This window comes from Gopherus flavomarginatus, chromosome 3, assembly GCF_025201925.1.
Source record: "Gopherus flavomarginatus isolate rGopFla2 chromosome 3, rGopFla2.mat.asm, whole genome shotgun sequence".
Lineage (NCBI taxonomy): Eukaryota > Metazoa > Chordata > Testudines > Testudinidae > Gopherus > Gopherus flavomarginatus.
In genome coordinates, this window is record NC_066619.1 from 195,791,471 (window position 1) to 195,813,715 (window position 22,245).

At 42.8% G+C, this 22,245-nt stretch overlaps 1 protein-coding gene across 1 annotated transcript in view; it reads right to left on the minus strand.

Moving 5' to 3' along the window:
• Positions 1-22,245, minus strand: part of INPP4B (inositol polyphosphate-4-phosphatase type II B) — a 508,181-nt gene that overhangs the window by 112,700 nt on the left and 373,236 nt on the right. The window contains exon 17 of the mRNA XM_050946302.1: positions 14,142-14,319. Within this exon, the coding sequence (XP_050802259.1) occupies positions 14,142-14,319 (178 nt within the window). The remainder of the gene's footprint in view (positions 1-14,141; positions 14,320-22,245) is intronic.

Below are 22,245 nucleotides of genomic sequence, written 5' to 3' on the forward strand. Positions count from 1 at the left end.
ATGGAATTCTCAAACTTTTCAATGGATATATGAATTTTTTGTTATAAAAGGCTGAAGAATCCTTAACTATGTTATACCAGAACTTCTTCCATCATACAGAAGGGCCAAATTCATCCCCATTGTAACTCCAGAGACACAAACAGAGTTGCAACAAAGGTGAATCTGGCCCATAGTATGAATTTTTTTTTTATTTGAATGAGTAGAGTAAAAGTATTTTCAGTAATTCCAGGCTTCGACTAAGCAGATATTTCAGTGCAACTGACACATCACATGGATCAGGACCTCAATTACTAGATGGGTTGCTTTTGGATAATCTAAGTTTGGATAAATGAAGTTTGACTAAACTTCAAATATATAGATAAACCCCAAGACCTGTTTGCCAAATACGATGCAAATGGTTTAAATGCATGATCACTGCTAATTGTCAAATTTTTCTGGTGCTGTATGCTGTTCCTGTGTTCTCACTTATGCCCTGATTGAAAGCACATTGAAGTCATTGGAAAGACTCCTACTGGACATGTCTACATCACAAATTTTGGTCGACGCAAGTTACATTGGCACAAAGCCGTTGCAATTAGTATATCACTAATGCACATTCATGCTTGGCTCCATTTGCAGGCATTACGTGTACTCACCGGGAGCATTTGTATCAATGCACAGTGCAGTGCACCATGGGTAGGTAACCCAGCGTGCAACCTGCTACCATCCAGAGCACTGTCTTTTGAGACATTTTGGCAATACAAAGTGGGGTCGAAATGAGTCATGCAAGGGTGATTGGAAGCAAGGGGTCAACTTCCCAGTGTACAAATGTCTCCATATAATGATATAATGTCAGCTATATCTCATAATTATCACACCTTTTTCAAAATCCCACAAGCCTGCATGGCCCCCCTCACTGTCTGCCATCTCTGACAGAAGCATGGACTGTTCTCAGTGGTACCAGATGACAGAACAAGGAGTAATGGTCTCAAGTTGCAGTGGGGGAGGTTTAGGTTGGATGTTAGGAAAAACTTTTTCACTAGGAGGGTGGTGAACCACTGGTATTGGTTACCTGGAGAGGTGGTGGAATCTCCTTCCTTAGGAGTTTTTAAAGTCAGGCCTGACAAAGCCCTGACTGGGATGATTTAGTTGGGAATTGGTCCTGCTTTGAGCAGGGGGTTGGACTAGATGCACAATCTTCTGGTATTTGCAGATGTGCAAGAACTGAATCAGTGGGGAACATGATGATTTTTTGGAGGCCAGATTGCTGTGGGTCATAGTGAGAACCAGTTGAAGGTTGTTATTGGTGTTCATGGAGCAGGAGCATGTGAAGTGCCACTTCTGGGCCCGAAAAACAAGTACTGACTAATAGGATCACATCATAATGCAGGCTTGGGATGATAAGCAGAACTTTCAGATGCACAATGCCACATTCTGTGTGCTGAGCTTGCCCCAGCCCTCCAGCACAAGATACCAAAATGGGAGTTATACTGACAGTGAAGAAGCAATTGTTGATTGCTCCGTGGAAACTTGCTACTCCAGATTGCTACCTGTCAGTGGGAAATCACTTTAGAGTTGGAAAATGCACTGTGGGGACTGGTGTCATGCAAGTGTGCAGGACTATTAATTGCCTCCCGCTAGGCTGGATTGTGATTCTTGGCAGTGAGCAGGACATAATAGATGGATTTGCAGCAATGGGATTCCTGAACTGCAGTGAAGCAATAGGTGGCATGCATATCCCTATTTTGCCACTAGACCACCTTGCCACAGAGTACCTCAACTGAAAGGCTACTTTTCTATCATTAGGCAAGCATTGGTGGATGACTGGGAATGTTTCAGTGACATCAAGGTGGGCTGATCAGGGAAGGTGCATGACACTCACATCTTAAGAATGCAGGACTTTTCAGAAAGCTGCAAGCAGGGACTTTATTTCCCGTCCAGTGGATTACCATTGGGAATGTTGAAATGCCAATAGTGATCCTGGGAGACCCCATCTACCCCTTGCTCATAAAACCATACACTGGTCACCTTGACAGCACCAAGGAGATCCAGCTACCAGCTCAGCAGGTGCAGAATGATAGGTGAATGTGGTTTTGGTAGATTGAAGGGACGCTGGCACTGTTTACTCACAAGATTGGATCTCAGTGAGAAAAATATCCCAATAGTTATAGCTGCCTGCTGTGTCCCGCATAGTATTTGTTAATTATGTCTTGATGCATCTTCCTCTCCTTTTCCTGATGGGATTCTCTCCTCTCCGCTCTTTCCTTCTGCAGGCTGTCTGCAATGATTACCCTCCAGGCCCTGTCTGATGCAGCATAGACTTGCAGGGTTTCATTGAAAATGTCATCCCAAGTCCTCTTCCTTCTCCTCCTTATCAGGTTCAGGCATTCCACAGGTGCGGAGGGGGAACCTCTCAGGGCTGCCACAGCAGCAGCTGCAGATAAAACACACAGAGATGTTATAGTCTGGATAGTCACAACAGAAAATGAAACTTAAGATTCAAAACTCCCCACCCTTGCTCCCCTAAAGTTTTAAAGAAGACCAGCTCATTGGCACTTCTGCTTGGAAGTGCCTGTGCATGGTGCCACACACAGCACCAGCCAAGGTAAGCATGGCCCACAGGGTGAGGGAAATGAGGAAGGAATTTCTCATTTGCATGTAACTATGAGTATATGGCAATGGCACTGGATACTGGCATCATTTTTCACAGATGGTGATGATTTTAGCTGCTCTCACTCCTGAGGGTAACAAAGGCACAGAGAGCACAGCTGCTGCTGGTGTCCTGAAGCCACCCAGGCCTGTATGCTGCTAGCCTGCGTACTGCAATGGTGCCTGCCAAAGTTGTTGCTGACTAGAGTGAGAGAGTGTCCTGCCGCCCAGGAAGAAATAAGGCTGCCATCCCCAGAAACCTCCGGGAGAAGATTGCAGAGAACCTCCATGAAAGTTTCATCGAGACCTCTCGGGAGGATTCAAGGGACATCCCTGTGCACATAAACTAACTGCTCTGCATGCCCACCCTTCTTTACTCCACAGTGGAATAAAAAGCAGATAACTCTACCTCTCTTTGTTATACTACCTCTTCTAATACCAGTAAATTAATGAAAAGGCAACCATTGTGTCCTGTTAAGTTGGGGGACCCACCACTGTAATAGGAAATAAATTTACACACTTACCCAAGGAGCCATCCATCCCCCTGCATCAGGCTCATCACTGCTTGACTGCCGGGACTGACTGAGTTGTGGTGGTCTCATACAGATCCTGGCCCATGGCATAGCTGGAATCCACCAGTCGCATGTCCCCCATCCTCCCTGTCCTTGTCCTTGCTGTTTATGATAGGGGCCAGTGGGCTGGGCTTCTTGGCAATATTAACAGTGGTCTGCAGGGTGGTGGTGGGGTCTCTGTCAAGTATGGCATTCAGCTCTTTGTAAAAGTGGCAGGTCTGCAGCTTGGCACTGGATTGACTGTTGATTTCTCTGGTCTTCTGGTATGCCTGCTGCAGTTCTTTTGCTTTCACAAGGCACTGCTGCTGGTCCCTATCATATCCCTTCTTCTGTATCCACCATGCACTCTGCTTGTAGATGTCTGCATTGCTGTGGCCGGTCCACAGCTGTGTTTGCACAGCCTCTTCTTCCCACAGGCCGAAGAGAGCCATTATCTCCTGTCCACTCTAAGTTGGAGCACATCTGGAGTGTGTAGCTGGCATGGCCAGCTGGGCAGTTGCACACAACAATGGAGAGCTGCTAGGTGTACTTTCTAATCAGGAAAAGGCATTTGAAAAATTCATGGAGCTTTAAAGGGGGTGGGGTATGGCTTTTACTCTGTGACCCATGAGCAATGGAATTCACAATTGTGACCAGAGTGGTCAGTGTTGGGCACTGTGGGACAGCTCCTGGATGACTGTTAGGGTCAACACAGCATCCACACTCAGTACATTGACCATGACTCAATGCCACTCAGGGAGGTGGTGCTACTAGGTTGGCGTAACGGGGCACTTTCATCATCAGGAGACAAATTTAAATGTAGACGCACGCACAACTAGGTCAACAGAAGGTGGCTTACGTTGACCTAACTTGTAATATAGACCAGGCCATTGACTTCATTTGGGTTTGGATCAGGCCCTTAGATTATAAAAGCTATTACAGACAATAGCATTGGCATGAGAAGATATTGGCAAACCATAAAAAGCAGCAGATGATGATCCCTTACTGGATATTAATTATTTTGTACTATTTAGAGATACTCTAAGATCCCAAAACATTAACAGAGTACTGTGTAATCTTAAAAAATATACATTTTAAAACAAAGATTGAAAATTCTTCTTTTATATGTTAGAACCATTAACTTTGGAGTTTTCTATGTTTCTTTTATGTTGATGAGCTCATGTACATTTAGACATGATGCAAAGCCCACTGAAATCAATGGGAGTTAGGTGCCTAATCAACTTGGGTGCTTCTGAAAATCTCACTAGGTGCCTATCTGCACCTGTAGGTACCTAAATATCTTTGTAAATCTGGCTCACAACCCTTTAAGGCTACATCAAAAGAACTTAGGTTTGCAAAGTCAAGGACTCTAAAGCTAGGAAATGCCAGAAATAAGATTGCCTGGGCAACCTTAATTCAGTTCTCTTGTGCATATGCAATATGATACAATCTTTAATTACACAATGACATGACATTTACTCCACAGGGCCCCAGCTCATTCAGTGAATGAGAAGTTATTCAACTTTTCATTTTATCTTCTTCACTAAATGTGTCCCTCCAGGCTTTATTTACTGCACACCATCCAAACCTGCACTGAATATAAAATTGTTAATTTTCCCCTGGGTGTGTCTAGGATATTTTTATTATATTGTCTGAGTGCTTCACAGACATTAATGGATTAATCTTCATAACACCCTATGAGATTAGAAGGTATTATCCCCTTGTGACGTTATTGACATAATCTGGGACCATATAGAACATAGTTGCAACCAAAGTCCTGTAGTGGCACCAAATCTTGTATAAAGGGGGTCAAATGAGGTGTCTAAGACCAGGTTATAGGTTGCTGGTTATAATTATGCTGTCTGTATGCATGTGTCATTTTTGTAGTTGAAGTTATAAATATTGGCTATATACAAGGGTGACCAGACAGCAAATTGAAAAATCGAGATGGGGGTGGAGGGTAATAGGAGCCTATATAAGAAAAAGACCCAAAAATCGGGACTGTCCCTATAAAATCGGGACGTCTGATCACTCTACTATATACTGTCTGTATTTCAAACTTATGCTATGCTTCTGGGTAACATCCCAGACAAGTTGGTGTTAGCTCTGCCTTGGCTGCTTGATGGCCCATTAGGACCATCAGCTATACAAGTGACCCATTGAGAGAAGGCAAATATGCCCTGTAACTCAGCAAAGTATGCAGGAACTTGCCCATATGACCCCAGACTCCATTTTGCTGTAATTTTCCACAGTAAAAACAAAGAGGTGTTCTTACACCTGGAAAAGACTATAAAAGGCTGATGCCTCATCTCCATCTTGTCTTCAATCCTGATTCTTACCTCTGGAGGGACTTTAGTACAAATGGAAGTTCTACACAAAGGACTGAATGACCCATCCCAGCTGGGGATGTTCTCCAGAGGCTTGATTTGAACCTGCAGTTTATTCTATCACTGCTACAAGCCTGAACCAAGAACTTTGCCATTACTGTATGTAATTGATTCAATTTAACCAATTCCAGCTCTCGTATACATCTTTTTCCTTTTATGAATAAATCTTTAGATTTTAGCTTCTAAAGGATTGTCAACAGCATGATTTGTGGGTAAGATCTGATTTGTATATTGATGTGGGTCTGGGGCTTGATTCCTTGGGATCGAGAAAACCCTTTTTTTTCTTTATTGGGGTATTGGTTTTGAGAACCATTTGTCCCCATAATGAGTGGCACTGGTGATGATAATGGGAAACTGGAGCGTCTAAGGGAATTGCTTGTGTGACTGACTTGTGGTTAGCCAGTGAGGTGAGACCAAAGTGGTCTTTGTCTGGCCGGTTTGGTTTGCCTTAGAGGTGGAAAAACCCCAGCCTAGGGCTGTAACTGCCCTGTTTTAAGCAATTTGTCCTGAATTGGCACTCTCAGTTGGGTCCCGCCAGAACCACATCATTACACCCCCCCTATTTTACAGATGATGAATTGAGGCACAGAGGGATAAAGGTCAAAAGTGTCCACTAATTTTGGGTACCCAACTTGAGACACATAGGGCCTAATTTTTAAGAGAGCTTAAAATTTTTATATCAGTTTATATGTTTCAAAGCACAGCTCCAATTGATTTCAGTTGCAGTCTTGAATGCTCAGAACTTCTGCAAATCTTGCCCCAAGTCTCATGCTGGGGACCCAGAAAATGAAGAATACCATGTAACTGGTCACCGTCTGTGAACATCTTGGTTTAAATGACTTGCCTAGAATCACACAGAAACACTGTGGCAGAGGTACAATCCAGTTCTCCAGGATGGCACCCAACTATCTTAGCTATGAGATCATCCTTTCTCTTCCTGCAATTCCTGCCTCACTCACTACATACCTTCCAAATTCTGCAACAAATGAAGCAGGGGACCTATAAATAACAACTTCCCTCAATACACAGCTGTGGTTGATCCCCAGAGTAGGTCCATCTTGTGAACAGAATTAGGCCAGGGTCCTGTGGAAAAAATTGTATGTGATCATGGAAACGCTGCATAGAAGCAAGGGAACCAAATCAAGATTGCACAGGCAACTTTCATTCTTGCATTCCCTAACTTTTGAGTGCTTGACTTTGCAACCTCAATAATATTTTTAATGTAATGTAATGTTCTCGATTTTTTTAAAAAGAAAATTGGAACAACAGAAATCTCATCAGCTAGCATCATACTGACCCCCAGCTTGGGTCCTCAGTAGTTTTCAATCCCTTAGCTCAAATGATAGAGATCTGTGCTAAGAAGCTAAGGGAGTAACAGGTAGCAGTAGTAGGCTGTTATCCTCTAGATGGACCAGGTACTAGAAAAGGATGAGACAGACACTCGGCCACTGGGTTTTACAGCTATTTGCTCACAGCAGAGGACTGTAGAGATTCAAGACTCCTGGGTTCAATTCCAGGTTCCAGAGGGGTGTCTGCTCTACTCTCATGATTACACCATAAAACTTGAAATATTGGGTGTTTTTCTTAAAGCCCTGCTGCTGGCATTAGGAACTTTTGAGCCCTCATGGTTACAGAGAAAGCTTGAAAACATGAAGCAAATGCACCCTAAAGGCTCAGAAATGAGAAGGTGAATAAAAAGAACCCCAAACCTATTGTTAATTATTTATTATTATTATAATTATTTTTAAAAACTTAAGATTTTTATGCCAATCATGATTTTTCAGGTGTGACTCATGGTTGTGGGATTTTTTGTTTCTGGTTTGGTTTGCTTGGTTGGTTTTTTTAACATTTGGGGTTGGCAATAATTCTTTTGGCATTTGAGTCAGGCCTATTCCTCTTTCTCTTCCTTGCTGCCTGGACTCTAGCAGGGGGAGGGCACTGAGAGAAATTGTCCCTGTTCTCAGTGACTGCATCTGGTATAAGTGCAGAGAAAGTTCCACTCAGCCCCTGCAGCCACGGCATGGAGCGTGTTCAGTACAGATAGAATCTTAGGAAAATATTGTTGCCAAAGTCTTACAAAGTTTTATTGAGCATGTGTAAACTGAGATTATTAAAAAAAAACAAAAAAACGAGGCATCCTTGTGGCACCTTAGAGACTAACAAATTCATTTGGGCCTAAGCTTTCATGGACTATAGTCCACTTCATCAGATGTATGAAGTAAAAAATACAGGAGCAGGTATAAATACATGAAAGGATGGGAGCTGCTTTACCAAATGTTAGACTGACCTAACGAAATAAATCAATTAACAGCAGGATACCAAGGGAGAAAAAATAACTTTTGAAGTGGTAAGAGAGTGGCCCATTACAGACAGTTGACAAGAAGGTGTGAGTAACAGTAGGGAGAAATTAGTATTGGGGAGATTAAGTTTAGGTTTTGCAATGACCCAACCACTCTTTATTCAGGCCTAATCTGATGATATCTAGTTTACAAATTAATTCCAGTTCTGCAGCTTCACATTGGAATCTGTTTTTGAAGTTTTTTTGATCTGATGAAGTGGGTTCTAGCCCACAAAAGCTTATGCCCAAATAAATTAGTTAATCTCTGAAGTGCCACAAGGACTCTTCATTTTTTTTGCTGATACAGACTAACGCAGCTACCACTGAAACCTGAGATTATTCAGAGCTTCTAACTAGGGAAAATTTGGGCAGCATTTGACAGGGATGATGAATGGTACAACCCTGACACCAGGGCAACCCACTCCATGCCAAATTTAAAGGACTCCCACCTGTAGCATTGAGGTGTTAGAACTTCTCTACTAAACTGCTGTAATAATTTTTAACGTAGTCGCAACAAACTATTTTCCCCAAGTCTCCATCTCTGAATGGCTGAATCATTTTCGCTGAAGCTTTCTCAAAAAATTCATCCTGAGGCAGACCCCTGGCATGGAAAATTTCAGCCCAGTTAAAACTTGGGAAAGTTACAAGCAACTGAAAAACAGGGTCTTGTAATAGAAAGTGTTGAACAACCTTAATTATAGGCAGCACTCTGCCTATAATATACATTTGGCTACCTAGCCGTTTAATTCCCTGTGCCTCAGTTTCCCAATTAGGAAAATTATATCTCCTTTGTATAGTGCTTTGAGATCTACTGCTGGAAAGTGCTATACAAGATCTAGGTATTATTATTAAACAGTTTAATTAAGGTGTAAATGTTTTTACAAAAAATAAACTGAAGAAACACACTGGCAAGGAAATGAGATGAGAGTTTCTATTTTCCCTGGTACAGACTCAAAACTGCTTCTGTAATTAAACTGTGTTCAAAGGTTCCATTGGATTAACTACAGGAATGGTACTCACAGAACATTTTCTTTTGTGCAGCTAAATTCACAGAACATCACTATTTATAAATTTGTGCTAATCCCTGCAAGACCAGTATGCACAAAGAAATGCAAACTTTGCAAATGCTTTTAGATACCAGACTAATGAATAATTTTGAGGGAAAAAGAAAAAGAAAAAAAGGCATAGCTGGAAAATACATTCAGCAAGCTCCATGCAAGCTGCAAATGCTGATACATTTGTAGACAGACAAGGGCTTCTTTAATTAACACAAATGTCAATGAATGAATTCAAATAAAAAAAATCAAAAAGAATCACTGCAGCAAATTGTGAATTATGTATGAATGGTAAAACCCTGCCCAATGCATAGAGAGAAGAACAAACAGCACCCTGCAATCACTGCTGCGATGAGCTTTTTGCTGTAATTTTTGCCTGAGATGCACCCAATAAAGTTCTCTATGCCTAGAACAAAACCCAAATAAAAAGATTTACTTGCATTTATTGCAATATTTTCCCCTTTCTCTGTCTCAGATATACCTATTACTAGCCTTCTGCTAGCTAACATCTTTTAAAACACCATTTCTTTATACACAGACTCACCCCAAGGTTCAAAGTGGACAGGGTCCTGGAGGGTTGTAATCCCAGCACCCCCCAAATGACCTCTGAGGTGTGCTGGCTGGTGGTAAAAGGGGTTATGACATAACTGAGTCAGAAGCAGAGCTCTCTGACTGCTAAAAAGGGAGCATAGTGTCAACCTTCCTCATTCCAGGCTATTTTTACATTTCATGCTCTTTTCGAGAAATGATGCTAATAGAAATAATGTCATATATGGGATGTATGAAGGTACATGCACCGGGAATGGGTTTCAGGTTAGAAATAAGTTGTATGGATTTCTTTTGGTCCGTCTTCTGATTTTAACTTTTAGACATAGTAATACCATTATTTGCCACCTGAGGATCAGCACTGCACCACTCCTAACTCCATGTCTATCCCCAGCTAACCTGTAAGCAGGCTGATTCAGTTGTTAAATTAGACAATACCATGCTGGATATTCACTCTGCTTCAGCTGCCTAGTGTGACAAAGTGGGATAGAGAAGTGACGAAGTGGGAATGTTCTTAATGTTCCCTGAGTGCTGTGTGGGTGCCTCAGTTTCCCCTATGCATTTCTCAAGTATCTAGGGGGGTGTGATTGTTGCAGAGCCCTAGGGGGCCAGTGTGATCCTGGCTACACAGAGAATGGCCGACACCCTGTGTTCTGACAACTAATGGCCTGCGCCCCTCCTCTGCAAAGGTGCCAACTAAAGGTGTTGAAGAACAAAGAGATCAGGTGACTTCCTGGCCTGGGAAAGAGACAAAGGGAGAGGAGGGGCTGGAGAGTTTTCAGTTTGGGGCTGGCTGCGGAATCAGAGGGAACCCCAAGGTTGGGGTCTGAGTTCCCTACCCCCAAAAAGGAGCTGACTAAGAGGTCCTGTTTATGCCTACAAGCTCTGGTTTGGACTGTGCTCCTGTCATCTAATAAACCTTCTGTTCTACTGTCTGTCTGAGAGTCATGGTGAATCACAGGAAGCCGGGGGTGCAGGGTCTTGTCTCCCATCAAACTCCGTGACAGCTCGTATTAAAAATAAATTTTTCTGCCACTCTCAAATGAAGCACTAATATTATATATTTTAATTAGTGGCCCAATAAGTGAACTTTTGTTACAAAATAAACCAATCCTATTATTGGGCAGATCCCTGAACTTTGACCTATTCAAAATAATTTAAAATTAGAAATAATTTATGTAAAAATGTATTAAAGTATGTATTTGGTACATATGAAATTAAGAGACTAGTAGCATTTGCTCAAATAAAGAAAAGTACACACGCATTATAAATGTCTCATCATGAAATTCTGTCAATGCACCTCAAACATGACAAGAAATAGTCTCTTAGTTCCTGGTCTCAGTGCTGCCAACTGTATGGAAAGTTGCTAGGATGTGACAGTGACACTTCAGTTAGAGTATTAGCTTTTCAGTTCTGGGAACCCAAGTTCATATGCTAACTGGTGGTTTAATCCTAGTCCTTAAAGTCCATATTAGTACACACAACTAAACCACCACCTAATCTAGCACAATTTAAAAGCTTTCATGAAGTTTCTAAAATATCTTGGGTGTGACCCAAGAACCCCATAGTGCCAACAGGAACGGAGAATATCTTGATTGTGGTACGTACATTGTGGTTCATTAAAGAATGTCATATGAGGTCTTAATGGAAAAACAGGGGTCACAATGGTCATTAATATCATTGTGAAAGGTGTTATGTAGGTGTTATGTAAGCAGTCATGTATATATACACCAATATGATGTTTTTAAAGTTTGTATCAAGGTATTAGTCACTAGCAGAGGTGAGGAACAGGTTTTCTTCCAGACTCAAGAAAAGAAATGTACAGCCCTCTGTTGGAATGTAAATTAAGTATCCTATGCTCAGTGGATGCCTATTTACATATGAAGTCCGATGTTAAAGATGTGGCATCAACAAGAAAGCAGTACACAAGAAAAACAAGGCACAGGTGATTATTCTGTCCCTGAGGACAGATCGTGAACTTTGGAGATATATGTAGGAGGGGAAACAGACCGCCCTTCATCCTGCACCTACGAAATAAATGGACAGCCTGCTTACATTCATCAGAAGGGGATCTCAGCTAAGCTTGGCTGAAAATGCTGCAAAAGACTTTGGGTGAAATAAAGCTTCTTTAGACAGAGGTTAACCCGTTAGCTAAATTTAGTCTCTAGAAAGTGTGTTATAATTTTGTCTTATATGTAACCATTTGTTTCTAATATCCTTACTCATGATTGCTTGAATCTTGAATCTTTGATAATAACTTACCGTTTTCATTATAAACATACCTCAGTGTTGTGGTATTAAAGCAAAGTGCTGATCCTGAACTGAATCTCACAAGTGGCTCCTTTCAGAACAGCAGGCCTAGTAGTTCTTTGAGGAGCTAGTGTCAATGGCTGGATAACCAAGGGGAATGCTTCAAACGGACTCAGGGACTGGGGTGCACCTACTGTTAAACTGTAAGGCAAAGTACAAGCTGGTACACTCCAGAGCAAAGGGCCTGAGTGACTGACAGGCTGGTGGTGTTCAGGAGCTGTCACCCAGCCAAACACAATCAACATATCCTCATAGTGGAGGCTATGGCTACAAGGTGATTCTCAGTCCTGATACCCAGAGAACCATCACACTGGATTGTCTTTTCTGAATGGATTTTCTTCCCAGCTTCTAAAATAGGGTGCCCTCCCAATGCAACGCTATTTATACAACTGTCCTCTGCCTCATTTCCCACGGCTTCTACTTCCTCCCCACTCAACAAGTCGAAGAATTACAGGAGGTAGGAGGAAGGAGAGAGAACCTGGTTAGGACTGAAACTCTAGTTCCTAAGTAGTAAGGTGCTGAAATCTGCATCACAAAGATCTTTTTATATTTTATCCCAGTACAACTTTCCTCCTCCTTCTTTGAATACTCCCATATCACAGCAGCTCTGCTCTTACCAGGGGATCTTGACATGGCTCCCTCCAGAGTCTCATCAATATTATCACTGAACAGTCAGCAGTAATTGCTACTGAGCAAAATGAGGTTCCTCCTTTTTTTCAAGCCAAATTCTGCTTTCAGTTATATCACTCAAATCCACTAGAATTGTATTGTTCTCAGTGGAGTTACTGTGGATGTGCACAACTGTAAGTGAGAGCAACATTCGGCTCCCCTTCTTCACTGAATGTGTACTTTCTGTGTACTGCTTCCTTGACGACTTCACATCTCTTTGTTAACATCTGACTTCATAGGTAAATGGGCATGCATTGTGCTTACAATGCCTTCTTCACAGAATGAGATTGAGCTCAATATTCAAATTTGAATCTCCCACATTGAAAAACGTATTGTTAGTGTATTCCTGCTTAACAGCTCACAAAGTTGCCTGCTGCACAATAGTTGGAGACAACATGAAATGATTACTGGTAGTGCCATAAAGTCAGAGAGAGATCACATTACAGACGGTATCATCTACAAGGCAGTGGTCACAGTAATAATACCGGCAGAAGGCAGGGCTTCCCCCCAGCTTCTAAACACTTGCCACCATTCCCAGTCTCCTTTAAGAAGGTTTATTCTCTTAAAACAGGCAACTAAAAACACAGAAAAACAATCTTTGAACTCACTCCTTTTCTCTCAGGCTTCAGGGCCACCCCACCCAGGATCCTTTGGCAGTTTACTAGCTCTAGCCAATCTGTGCCCTTCTTGGAGCAGTTGCCCCAGGACTGCATCCCTCAACACCCGGCCTCTTGCTCCAGGGATCTACCAAAGGAGTTGGTTCCTCTCCACCATGACTTCCCTTCCCCAGGCACAGCCTGTCCCAATACTCCTTTCCACCTTTCATTTCCTGTCCCCTGCAGGTCCAGGTCTAGCCCCGCCCCCTTTAATTGGCTGGATTTAGCTCACCTACTTTGACATAGAGGAGCTGGGCCTAGTTCTGCTTACAGGGACCAGTTACCCTGTGACAAATACTTAGTATTTGCATAGCATGTTATATTTTTGAAGTACTTTACATACATAAATTAACTAACCCCACAATGACCCCATGCAGTTGCTGGGTAACTATTATCCCTATTTCAGAGTTAGGGAAACTAAGACAGGAAAGTGAAGTGGCATGCCCAAAGCCACAAAGTTAGTCAGTGTAAAAGCAGGATTAGACTCTTGAGATCTCTTGACTCCCATTCCCACGCTCATTCCTCCAGACCACACTGCCTTCTATGGTCATCGTCATTCTATTGGTCCAGAACTGACTCACAAGAATGGCCTCCACTATAAGAGAGAGGTTCAGTAAGTCGTCAGAAGTTTCATGGAATGGGAACAAATAATAGCTTATCATCCCTCAAAATTCAAGACGCTTTATCTTTGGTAAATTCCCAGTGTGTGGCCACTAGCGGAAAGTAAAGACGTGAAATAAAAATTATGCTTTAAAATAAAATCCACTCATGCTCTATAAACTGCATTATTTCCAACATGGAAAGCCTAAAGAAATGCTCAATAATAATGCAAATGGAAATATGACTAGCGTATTCTTTTCCTATGGCAACATTTTGAAGCTGATTTTTACAGAGCATATTTAACATTTCCTGATGCTCTGAAAGTCAATTTATGCAGAAAAAGACAGCAGCTAGGTATTCACTTATTCCATTTTCCATTGCAGTAAAGATTTGTATCTTACTTTTTCTGAAAGCATCTTTAAAGAATTCTTCAAGCTGTCTGGAGAATGCTGGCTTGCAGAATTAAGCAGCTGGTCTGCATGGCTTGATATGAGGGGCTGTAGATGATTGATGTTGCTGAGAACTTCTTTTGCCTTGGCTGTGTTTTCAGGTGAATAGTAAATACACTGGTATCCAGTACTGTAATAACAAATGTGGAGACAGTTACAGAATGTCAAAAACTGTTTCCACTGTAAATAGCCAGATGGTTAACTGTGCACAAGATACAAGTTCTCACTATTTATATCACAAGAACGATAGGTTTTTCAAGCTTTACTATACATCTTTATTGACACCATTTAAATCCATCTTCCTGATAGGCCAAAAGTAGTCTCTGCTGGAACAAGGACAGGAGGCTATTCATTGATGAACACTCCAAATAGTGTTATTCAAACTAATTATTCCCATGGTGCTCTGAAGGAGGTTCATGCCAAGCGAGGGGTGGGGGAAAGGAAAATCCTTGAATTTTTATTTTATAATTGCGGAGAAAGAAAGGTTTATATTACCATTAACGACATGTTCAGAGATCAATGCTGGCTGGGTAATGACAAGAACAAGCATTAGGCTCCCTAGATTTCCATCTTAACTCCTCTAGTAGGTTATTACCTATCTGGTGAAGTTCTCCAAAATGGGCCATTAATGCTTAATTGATCAAGGGCTCATAACAGGCTCTGATCAGCATCAGAGATCTGCTCACAAAGTGATAAGGACAAGAGTTATTTCTAATGAAAAGGGTCACATGTCTAATTTCACTAGACAAGTGAAGGCATAGAACCGGCGAGAAAAGACTATGGAAAAGGGAGGAAATTAATTATTGCTAGAACACTCAAATGCCCCACCACAAACACTGATTTCCTTTTTCATTGTTTACAAACTAGGTGTATTGATGTCTTGAGTCTCCTGCTGAAAATGTATTCTCTGTTTCTTTTCCTAACCAAGCACCATCCTCTTTCATTTTCTTATTGCCTCTTCCAGTCCTTCCAGATTATCATGTCTTTATCAATATACACGTCTATTAGTTCTCTCCTCTACTTCTCCTTTGGTCTATTGCCTCTTTCCCCTCACCCTCTTGTACAAGATCCTTCCTTTGCCACCCAGAGAATTGTGCTTGAAAGTAGAACTATCCAAAATCTTTGGTAAGTTTCACACTGCAGCCCTAACTTAGCAAAAAGGGACAGAATGCATCATCTGGGTTCTCTCACACTCTGTTTTGCTCCTTTGGGCTCTGTTGCAGAGTTCATTTCACTTTGATATCCACTCAACAGAGAGCACATTAGACAGGTGTGGCAAGAGCTAGAGAGTTCAGGATGACAAGGACAGGGGCATGCTTTGATGCAAGGTGGTTCTAGTAGACTGTAGCTGAACTGTACAGCTAGCTGAGAACTGTAAACATGTGAGTAACTACCCACAAACAGATTATGTTTGAATTCAGACAATATTTAACTCTCCATGATGTAATTGAAACTACCAGTTTCCCAATTGGGTAGGTTCCTGGAATGTTACTGATAATAAAACAGTGCATACCCTATCTTCCTGGGTGCAACTGTTCATTGTTCTTCTGTATCTTCTCCTGTCTCTCTCTCTCTATGTAGCCTTTATTTCCTCCTTCACTTCACTGAACAGGATTTGAACCCTGATCCTCCTGTTTGCTATTCTGACTCATTGCTTTCTCTCATTTCAATTTTCTCCCAGTCCTCTCTTTTTATTGCTTTCCCTGTTAGTGCATCTTTCACTGCCCCTTTTCCTTGCCGGTTTTCTCTCACTGTAGCCCTGATACAGCAAAGCACTTAAGCACGTGTTTATGTCCCATTTAAATCATCCTGACTTAAGTATGCATAAGTACTTTGCTGAATTGCAACCTGAAATACTGCTGTAATCTGTTTTTCATTTTCTGTCTTTCATTGCTGCTTCCCCTCTCAGGATATCTTCAGTGCAGAGTTAGCCAGGATGATTAGCACCTGGGTCAGTCTAGCCCAACTGTGAACAGCCACTCCACTGAACCATACCTAAATTACTGTGTCCTCACAGGTGCTGCACACAACCATGTGTGTGACTCACTAGGACTTTTGGGGGCACATCCCAGGATTCTTTGCGCTGCAGTAGACTGAGCTACTCTGTGATTCTCTCTTAGTTAATTGTGGGAAAACTTGTCTGTCCTTCTGGGCAAACAGATGGAATTTTGGGAAGGCACGGGAGGTCTATCAGCACTTGAGTGATACAGCCTACACCCTCAGGGCAGGTTACCAGCCAGAGTGAAAGCATCTGAGCTTTAGCCTATACCCCCATCTGGGCCAGCTACTTGCCAAAGTAGCATATAGAAAGTAACTGTGCTTGTTTTTGAGAAGCTGGGTGACAGTTTTCATGCAGTCACCCTGCAGAGCTTTTTCTGTATGCTTTTGTTTTTTACCTGGACTATGCCCTGCAAGTGTTTTTTTTTGCTCAAACCCTGCCCAGTGCAATGACGCAAATTCCTGCCCCATGCTAATTTTTTGCAGTTTTCACGGCACTTTTTGACCAATCAGGCTTGTTTTGGACGGTTTTCCTGGACCTGAGCATAACACCACTAGGAATTTGTATGTGGATGGAAGGGGGCTTAGGGACAACACCTGAGTAAGAGCCCAAGTTAACTATGCCATGAAGACGTACCCTCAGAATCACTGATGCTTTCTATTCCTGATAGTTCCTCGCCAATTCTTTTTGATGATCCCCAGAGCCCTGCGCGGATACAAAAATGTGGAGTCGCATCCAATCCACATCCACCAGCCATCTTTTACCTGTACCAACATCTGCATTCACATCCACAGCAGCAAGCTGTCTCACAAGGGCTAGCAACAGGGGAGAGAGGGAAAGGAGCAAGTGAGGGGCAAGGGCTTGCAGGGAAGAGGCAGTGTGAGGGTGGCAACTGGCGGTGGGGGGCAGTGTCTCGAGGAGAAGGGGGGTGCAGAGGGGAGGCTGGGGGGAAGGGGCATTGCATCATGTGCTGCTCCTGGGGGCTCGTGAGCGATAGCACATGGCAGCAGCAGTGTGTGCTGCATCACAGTGGGGCAGAGGGGTGAGGCGCCAGTGCCACACCCACTCCAATCCCTGTGGCCAGGGGTGGGCCCTGTTGCCCAGGAGCCGCCAGGCCAGGCCCAGCACTGGGAGCACAGTCAGTGCTCCCAGGCCACGGTGGTGACGCTGGCACTGCCCGAGGGGCCCGAGCTGCTGGACAGAAAGCGGCGCACCAAGCAAGTACTGGACAACCCTGACTCCGACCTGCCACCCAGCCCCAGGCACTGGCTGCTGGCCCCGAGTGTGCTGTGCCCCCCGGGCTGCCCATGCTGTACGCCGTGGGCCAAGTGCCATTGGTGAGTAGAGCCCTTCGTGGTTGTATCTGCATCCAATCCACTATCTGCAAAAACAGTCTGTGGATATCCGCATCAACGGATATGAAGCAGATATCTGCGTATTTGCAGGGCTCTATTGATCTCTTCTGTCCGCTATACTGCAGGCTCCGGATGCATTTGGCTCTCTAACATCCCCATCACACACAGTCTACATTCTTTTCCCTTGGATTCCTGTTAGCATTCCATTTCTAGCCTTCCCTGACTGCCCTCCCAAATCTGATCCCCATTACTTATTGTAGCAGGAAAGTTAGTGTGTGCTATTAAACAGATACCATCCACAGTAAATAGATTTCCTGAGACATTGAAGGTCTTTCCCATTCTATGTATAGGCAATTACAGCTTTTAAATAAAGGTAAATTGTGAAGACAGAGATGGTCTCCCTTCTGAGTTAAGGCTCTTATGTGGTTGATTTGCCATACTTTGAAAGACACCAAACAACCAAAAATCTTCAGGCTTTCAAAATTTTAAGGTTAACTCCCAGTGACCATAAGAAGTTTTCAATAAAATTTCAAAGAAATTCAGTAATTAGTTTTCAGATTCAAAACAATTAAAATTACTCCTTTTGGAGATTTTTTACGTTTCTAATTTTTTGGTGTCCTCATATTAAACAAAGGGCTTCTGTTTAATGTTGTGTCTCCAGATCTGATGAAAAGGCTTCTGTACTTTAAGATTCACCGGAGAAGTCATTTCCGTAATTACCTTGTGCCCAGGATATTTTTCAGAACTCAATTTTCATATACAAACAAATTTCATAAACAGTATTACAGAAAAACTATGCATGAGGCCCTGTCAATAAATCTGATGAAGAAACTTTTAAATGACAGGCACATCAATGCAAAAGCTGAATGTAGGATGTTACAACTGAGACTAAACTTGTGCACTGGGGAGAGGAAATGTTGTAGCTCCTGCATGTGAAATCAGATGCAATGTAAAAATATACCCCTGACATATAAAGTATATAATTAGTGATGTATATGTTGAAAGAGAGACTATAATTATGTCTTCTGGGTTAGAGTAAAACAGTTTATTGGAATGTATAACATAACTTTCACATAATAGTATTGCTGATAATCAATTATATGCAGATTACCTTATCATTTCAGTTTTTAGATTATTTTTAATGGCAACGTAGTAGTAATACAATTTGAATAAAGGTTCTATTAATTACTTCAGCACTCTTAACTCTAAGTTAACACAGTTTGTTTGGCAAGAAGTACTGCAATATGCTAAATGTCTAGTTCTTAATGGCACTCCATGTAACTCCAACTCTACTCCTGCTGTTAACTGACTCATTTTTGTAATTGAGTTAAATTGCCACCATCTGCAAGAGGGTTAAAATCTTTTAATAATGAACATTTGATCCAGTGTTTCCCACAGTAATAACTGCTGATGTTAAAATGCAGAACTGATAAAGTGCACACTGGAAGAAAAACATCCTTCACAAAATAACTGTGAACAAATACACATGCATATATCACTCTGTCTACCTAGCCAGTGGATTATTGTTTAAACATCACATAGTTTCATGGATACAATTTCTAATATGAAAAGTTATGAGGAAAATTAAATTGAAAAAAATATGGCAAACTTATTGCATCCAGGAAATAAATCTGAATCTTCAAAAAAGAACTAGATAAATTCCCAGAGGACAGATCCATCGATGGCTATTAGCCAGGATGGTCAAGGATAGTGTCTCTAGCTTCTGTTTGCCAGAAGCTGGGAATGAGTGACACGGAATGGATCACTTGTTGATTACCTGTTTATTCCCTCTGGGGCACCTAGCACTTGCCACTTTTGGAATATAGGATACAGGGTTAGATGGACCTATGGTCTGACCCAGTGTGGCCATTCTTATATTCTTAATCCACTCACCTGGGATTCTGAATCAAACTTTTGGGAGTTGTGCACCCAGCTTCCCCACTGAATTTCACAGGGAGCTGTGCAACTAAGCTCCTTAGGCCTTTTTTAAACACTCCAGTCCAGAATACTAAATCAAACTGAAGAAGAGCTTTGTCTCTCTCACCAACTGAAGTTGGTCCAACAAAAGATACTACCTCCCTCACCTTCTCTCTCTGATATCCTGAGACCAACACAGCTATATCACTTCATAAATTAAAAAAAGTAAAATTCTATATTATATCTAATCTATCTGTACTTAAGACATCATCACAGGCCATGATCCTCAGCTACAGCCAAGGCCAGATTTTGCAGCTTGGAGATGTTAGTGTGCCTAGCTTGCTTTTGTGCACTCTTCCATCCCAGTTCCCAGCATAACTCAGGTCAGCTTGCTGGCTGTTCTAAGTACCCTCAGCTGTCAATGGCCCTAAGCTGCTTGTGGCAGCCAATCAGCAACTAAGATTAGGACCATCCTGGGTATACTCTCTTTCCCCAGCCCTATACAGCAGTCTCAGCTGGGCTGCAGTAATAGCGGCATAGGAACCACTTTGGTGGCTCTACACTACCATGGTTTTGCCTCTTGGGGAGATCCTCTCAGCCCAGTAATTCAACTTTAGGATTGCTGTTGAATGGTGCAAAATGCCCTAACACAGGGGAGAATCTGGTCCATAGTAACTAGCACAGTTCTCAGGAGAAAAATATTGTGCTTGCACTTCAACCCAAAGCAGGGAGTTAAATTGTGCCATTTTGGTAAAGTCCTTTACTGGGAAAGTGTGGAATTGCACTACTTTTAGGGGAAGCGTGCCTGCTATTGCTGCGTTTATGATGAAGCAGTGCTCTCTCCTCTCCCTGCCTGCTCTTTGTGCTGGCGCAGAAGACAGAACAGAGCCATAGCTTCACCTCCTTCAAGTCACTCTCCTATCCCTTTGAGGGAGAATGCATCAATAGGTCTGCCAAAGGCAGCAGTCCCTGTTCTCTCCCAAGCATAGAGGTTGTAACCATTCATGGCCCTTGTGTAAGAGTGTTATCCCTTCTCTGATACACACACCTGTAGAAGTGCCTGGGACAATCTGGCCCATAGAATCTAGTACACAGAAAAATATTTTGATAAGATTTTTACATACCAAATGAATGATTTGGCAAGCTGCCAAGGTTTTCTGGTAGAATTTCCAGTGAATCTGATACATTAATTTTATGGACACTGAAAAAATGTTCATGTCTCTCTCTCTCCCCTCCCCTCAGGCACATACACAAAGAGAGGGAAAGTGAACAAAGAGTAATGTCTCCCTGAAAAGTGCTATGTGTGACAGGCTGTGATTTCCCTTTGAAAATAAAGGCTACAATTAGATCAAACACAAGTCATTATTATTTCAACATGACTGGGGGTTTCTGTGAAACATTACCATTTCAGAATCTCAGAGAGTGGAAATGGGTTGAAGGTTATGAGATACAGGTAATAGGTACTCTGAAGATTTTTGTTTTAATGAAACCCCTGGTAATGAGTACATTATTGAAGAAACTCACCTCGGTCAAAGATATGGACTCTGTTTAATAAAAAAGCGTCTGTTTAGACAATTTAAACCCATATCAAATAATTATAGCCAGTGATGAGCTCCCGAAATTCTAAGAACCGGTTCCCTACTAGGTTCTTGGTGGCACTTTGGCGGCGGGGGGGTCTTCACTCCGGATTTTCGGTGGCAGGTCCTTCACCCAGAGTGAGTGAAGACCCCACCACCACCGAAGTGCCACCGAAGACCCAGTAGGGAACTGCGCAGTGAGTACAGTACAAGCCCCATCCCCACCCATCCGATCCCAACCCACGTCCTGCCACCGACTGCTCCCCTCAGAACCTGCAAGTTTCTCCTTCCCCTCCTCCCCTACTGGGGTAGCAGTAGCAGCCTGGGGCTCTGGGGGCTATTTAGAGGGCCAAGGCTCCCCTGCTTTTACTGACCCGGCCCTTTAAATAGCTGCCGGAGCCCTGGGGAAGCAGCAGGGCTCTGGAGGCTATTTAAAAGACTAGGGTGGCAGAGGCACCTGGAGCCCTGGCCTTTTAAATAGCCCCTGAAGCCCCCTGCTATCCAAGGGCTCTGGGGGCTATTTAAAGGGTCGGGGTTCTCCTGCTTCTACCGCCTCGGTCCTTTAACTAGCCGGAGGATCCCTGGAGTGGTAGCGGGGCTCTGGCGGCTATTTAAAGGGCTGGGGCGGTAGAAGCAGGGGAGCCCCGGACTTTTTAAACAGCCTCCAGAGCCCTGCAGCCCTACCCCAGGGCTCCAGCAGTGGGGCCCTGGAGGCAATTTAAAGGGCCTGAGGCTACAGCCCCTGCTGGGAGCCCTAGGCCCTTTATATTGCCCCCCCACCCCCGGGGAAGCTGCGCCATCGCACCCCTTTAGCAAATGGTTCTACACAGATTTCTAAATTTAACACCTGGTTCTTGCGAACCAGCTCCAGCTCACCACTGATTATAGCTCTTTTAAAAATCGTTTCAATGCTTTTTCAGCTTCAAGTTTATTTTAATGAAGACTAGAAATATTTCAAGGTCCTTGTTAAAAGCTGGCAGGAAAAAAACCCTCCAAACAAATCACAGAACCTAATGCAGCTTCTGGGGCACCTCTGTTTTCCTGATGGTTAGCAGTGGAGCATTAAAGGTCTTATAATTACAAGCCTATGTGTTTTGGCTGAAGCACATAGCACCAAATTAGCTTTTAAATAAGAAGAAAAAAGTCCTTGGTGTATCTTGAAAATGATTGATGAACATTTAAAGCACTGAAGCATTACATCAATATCA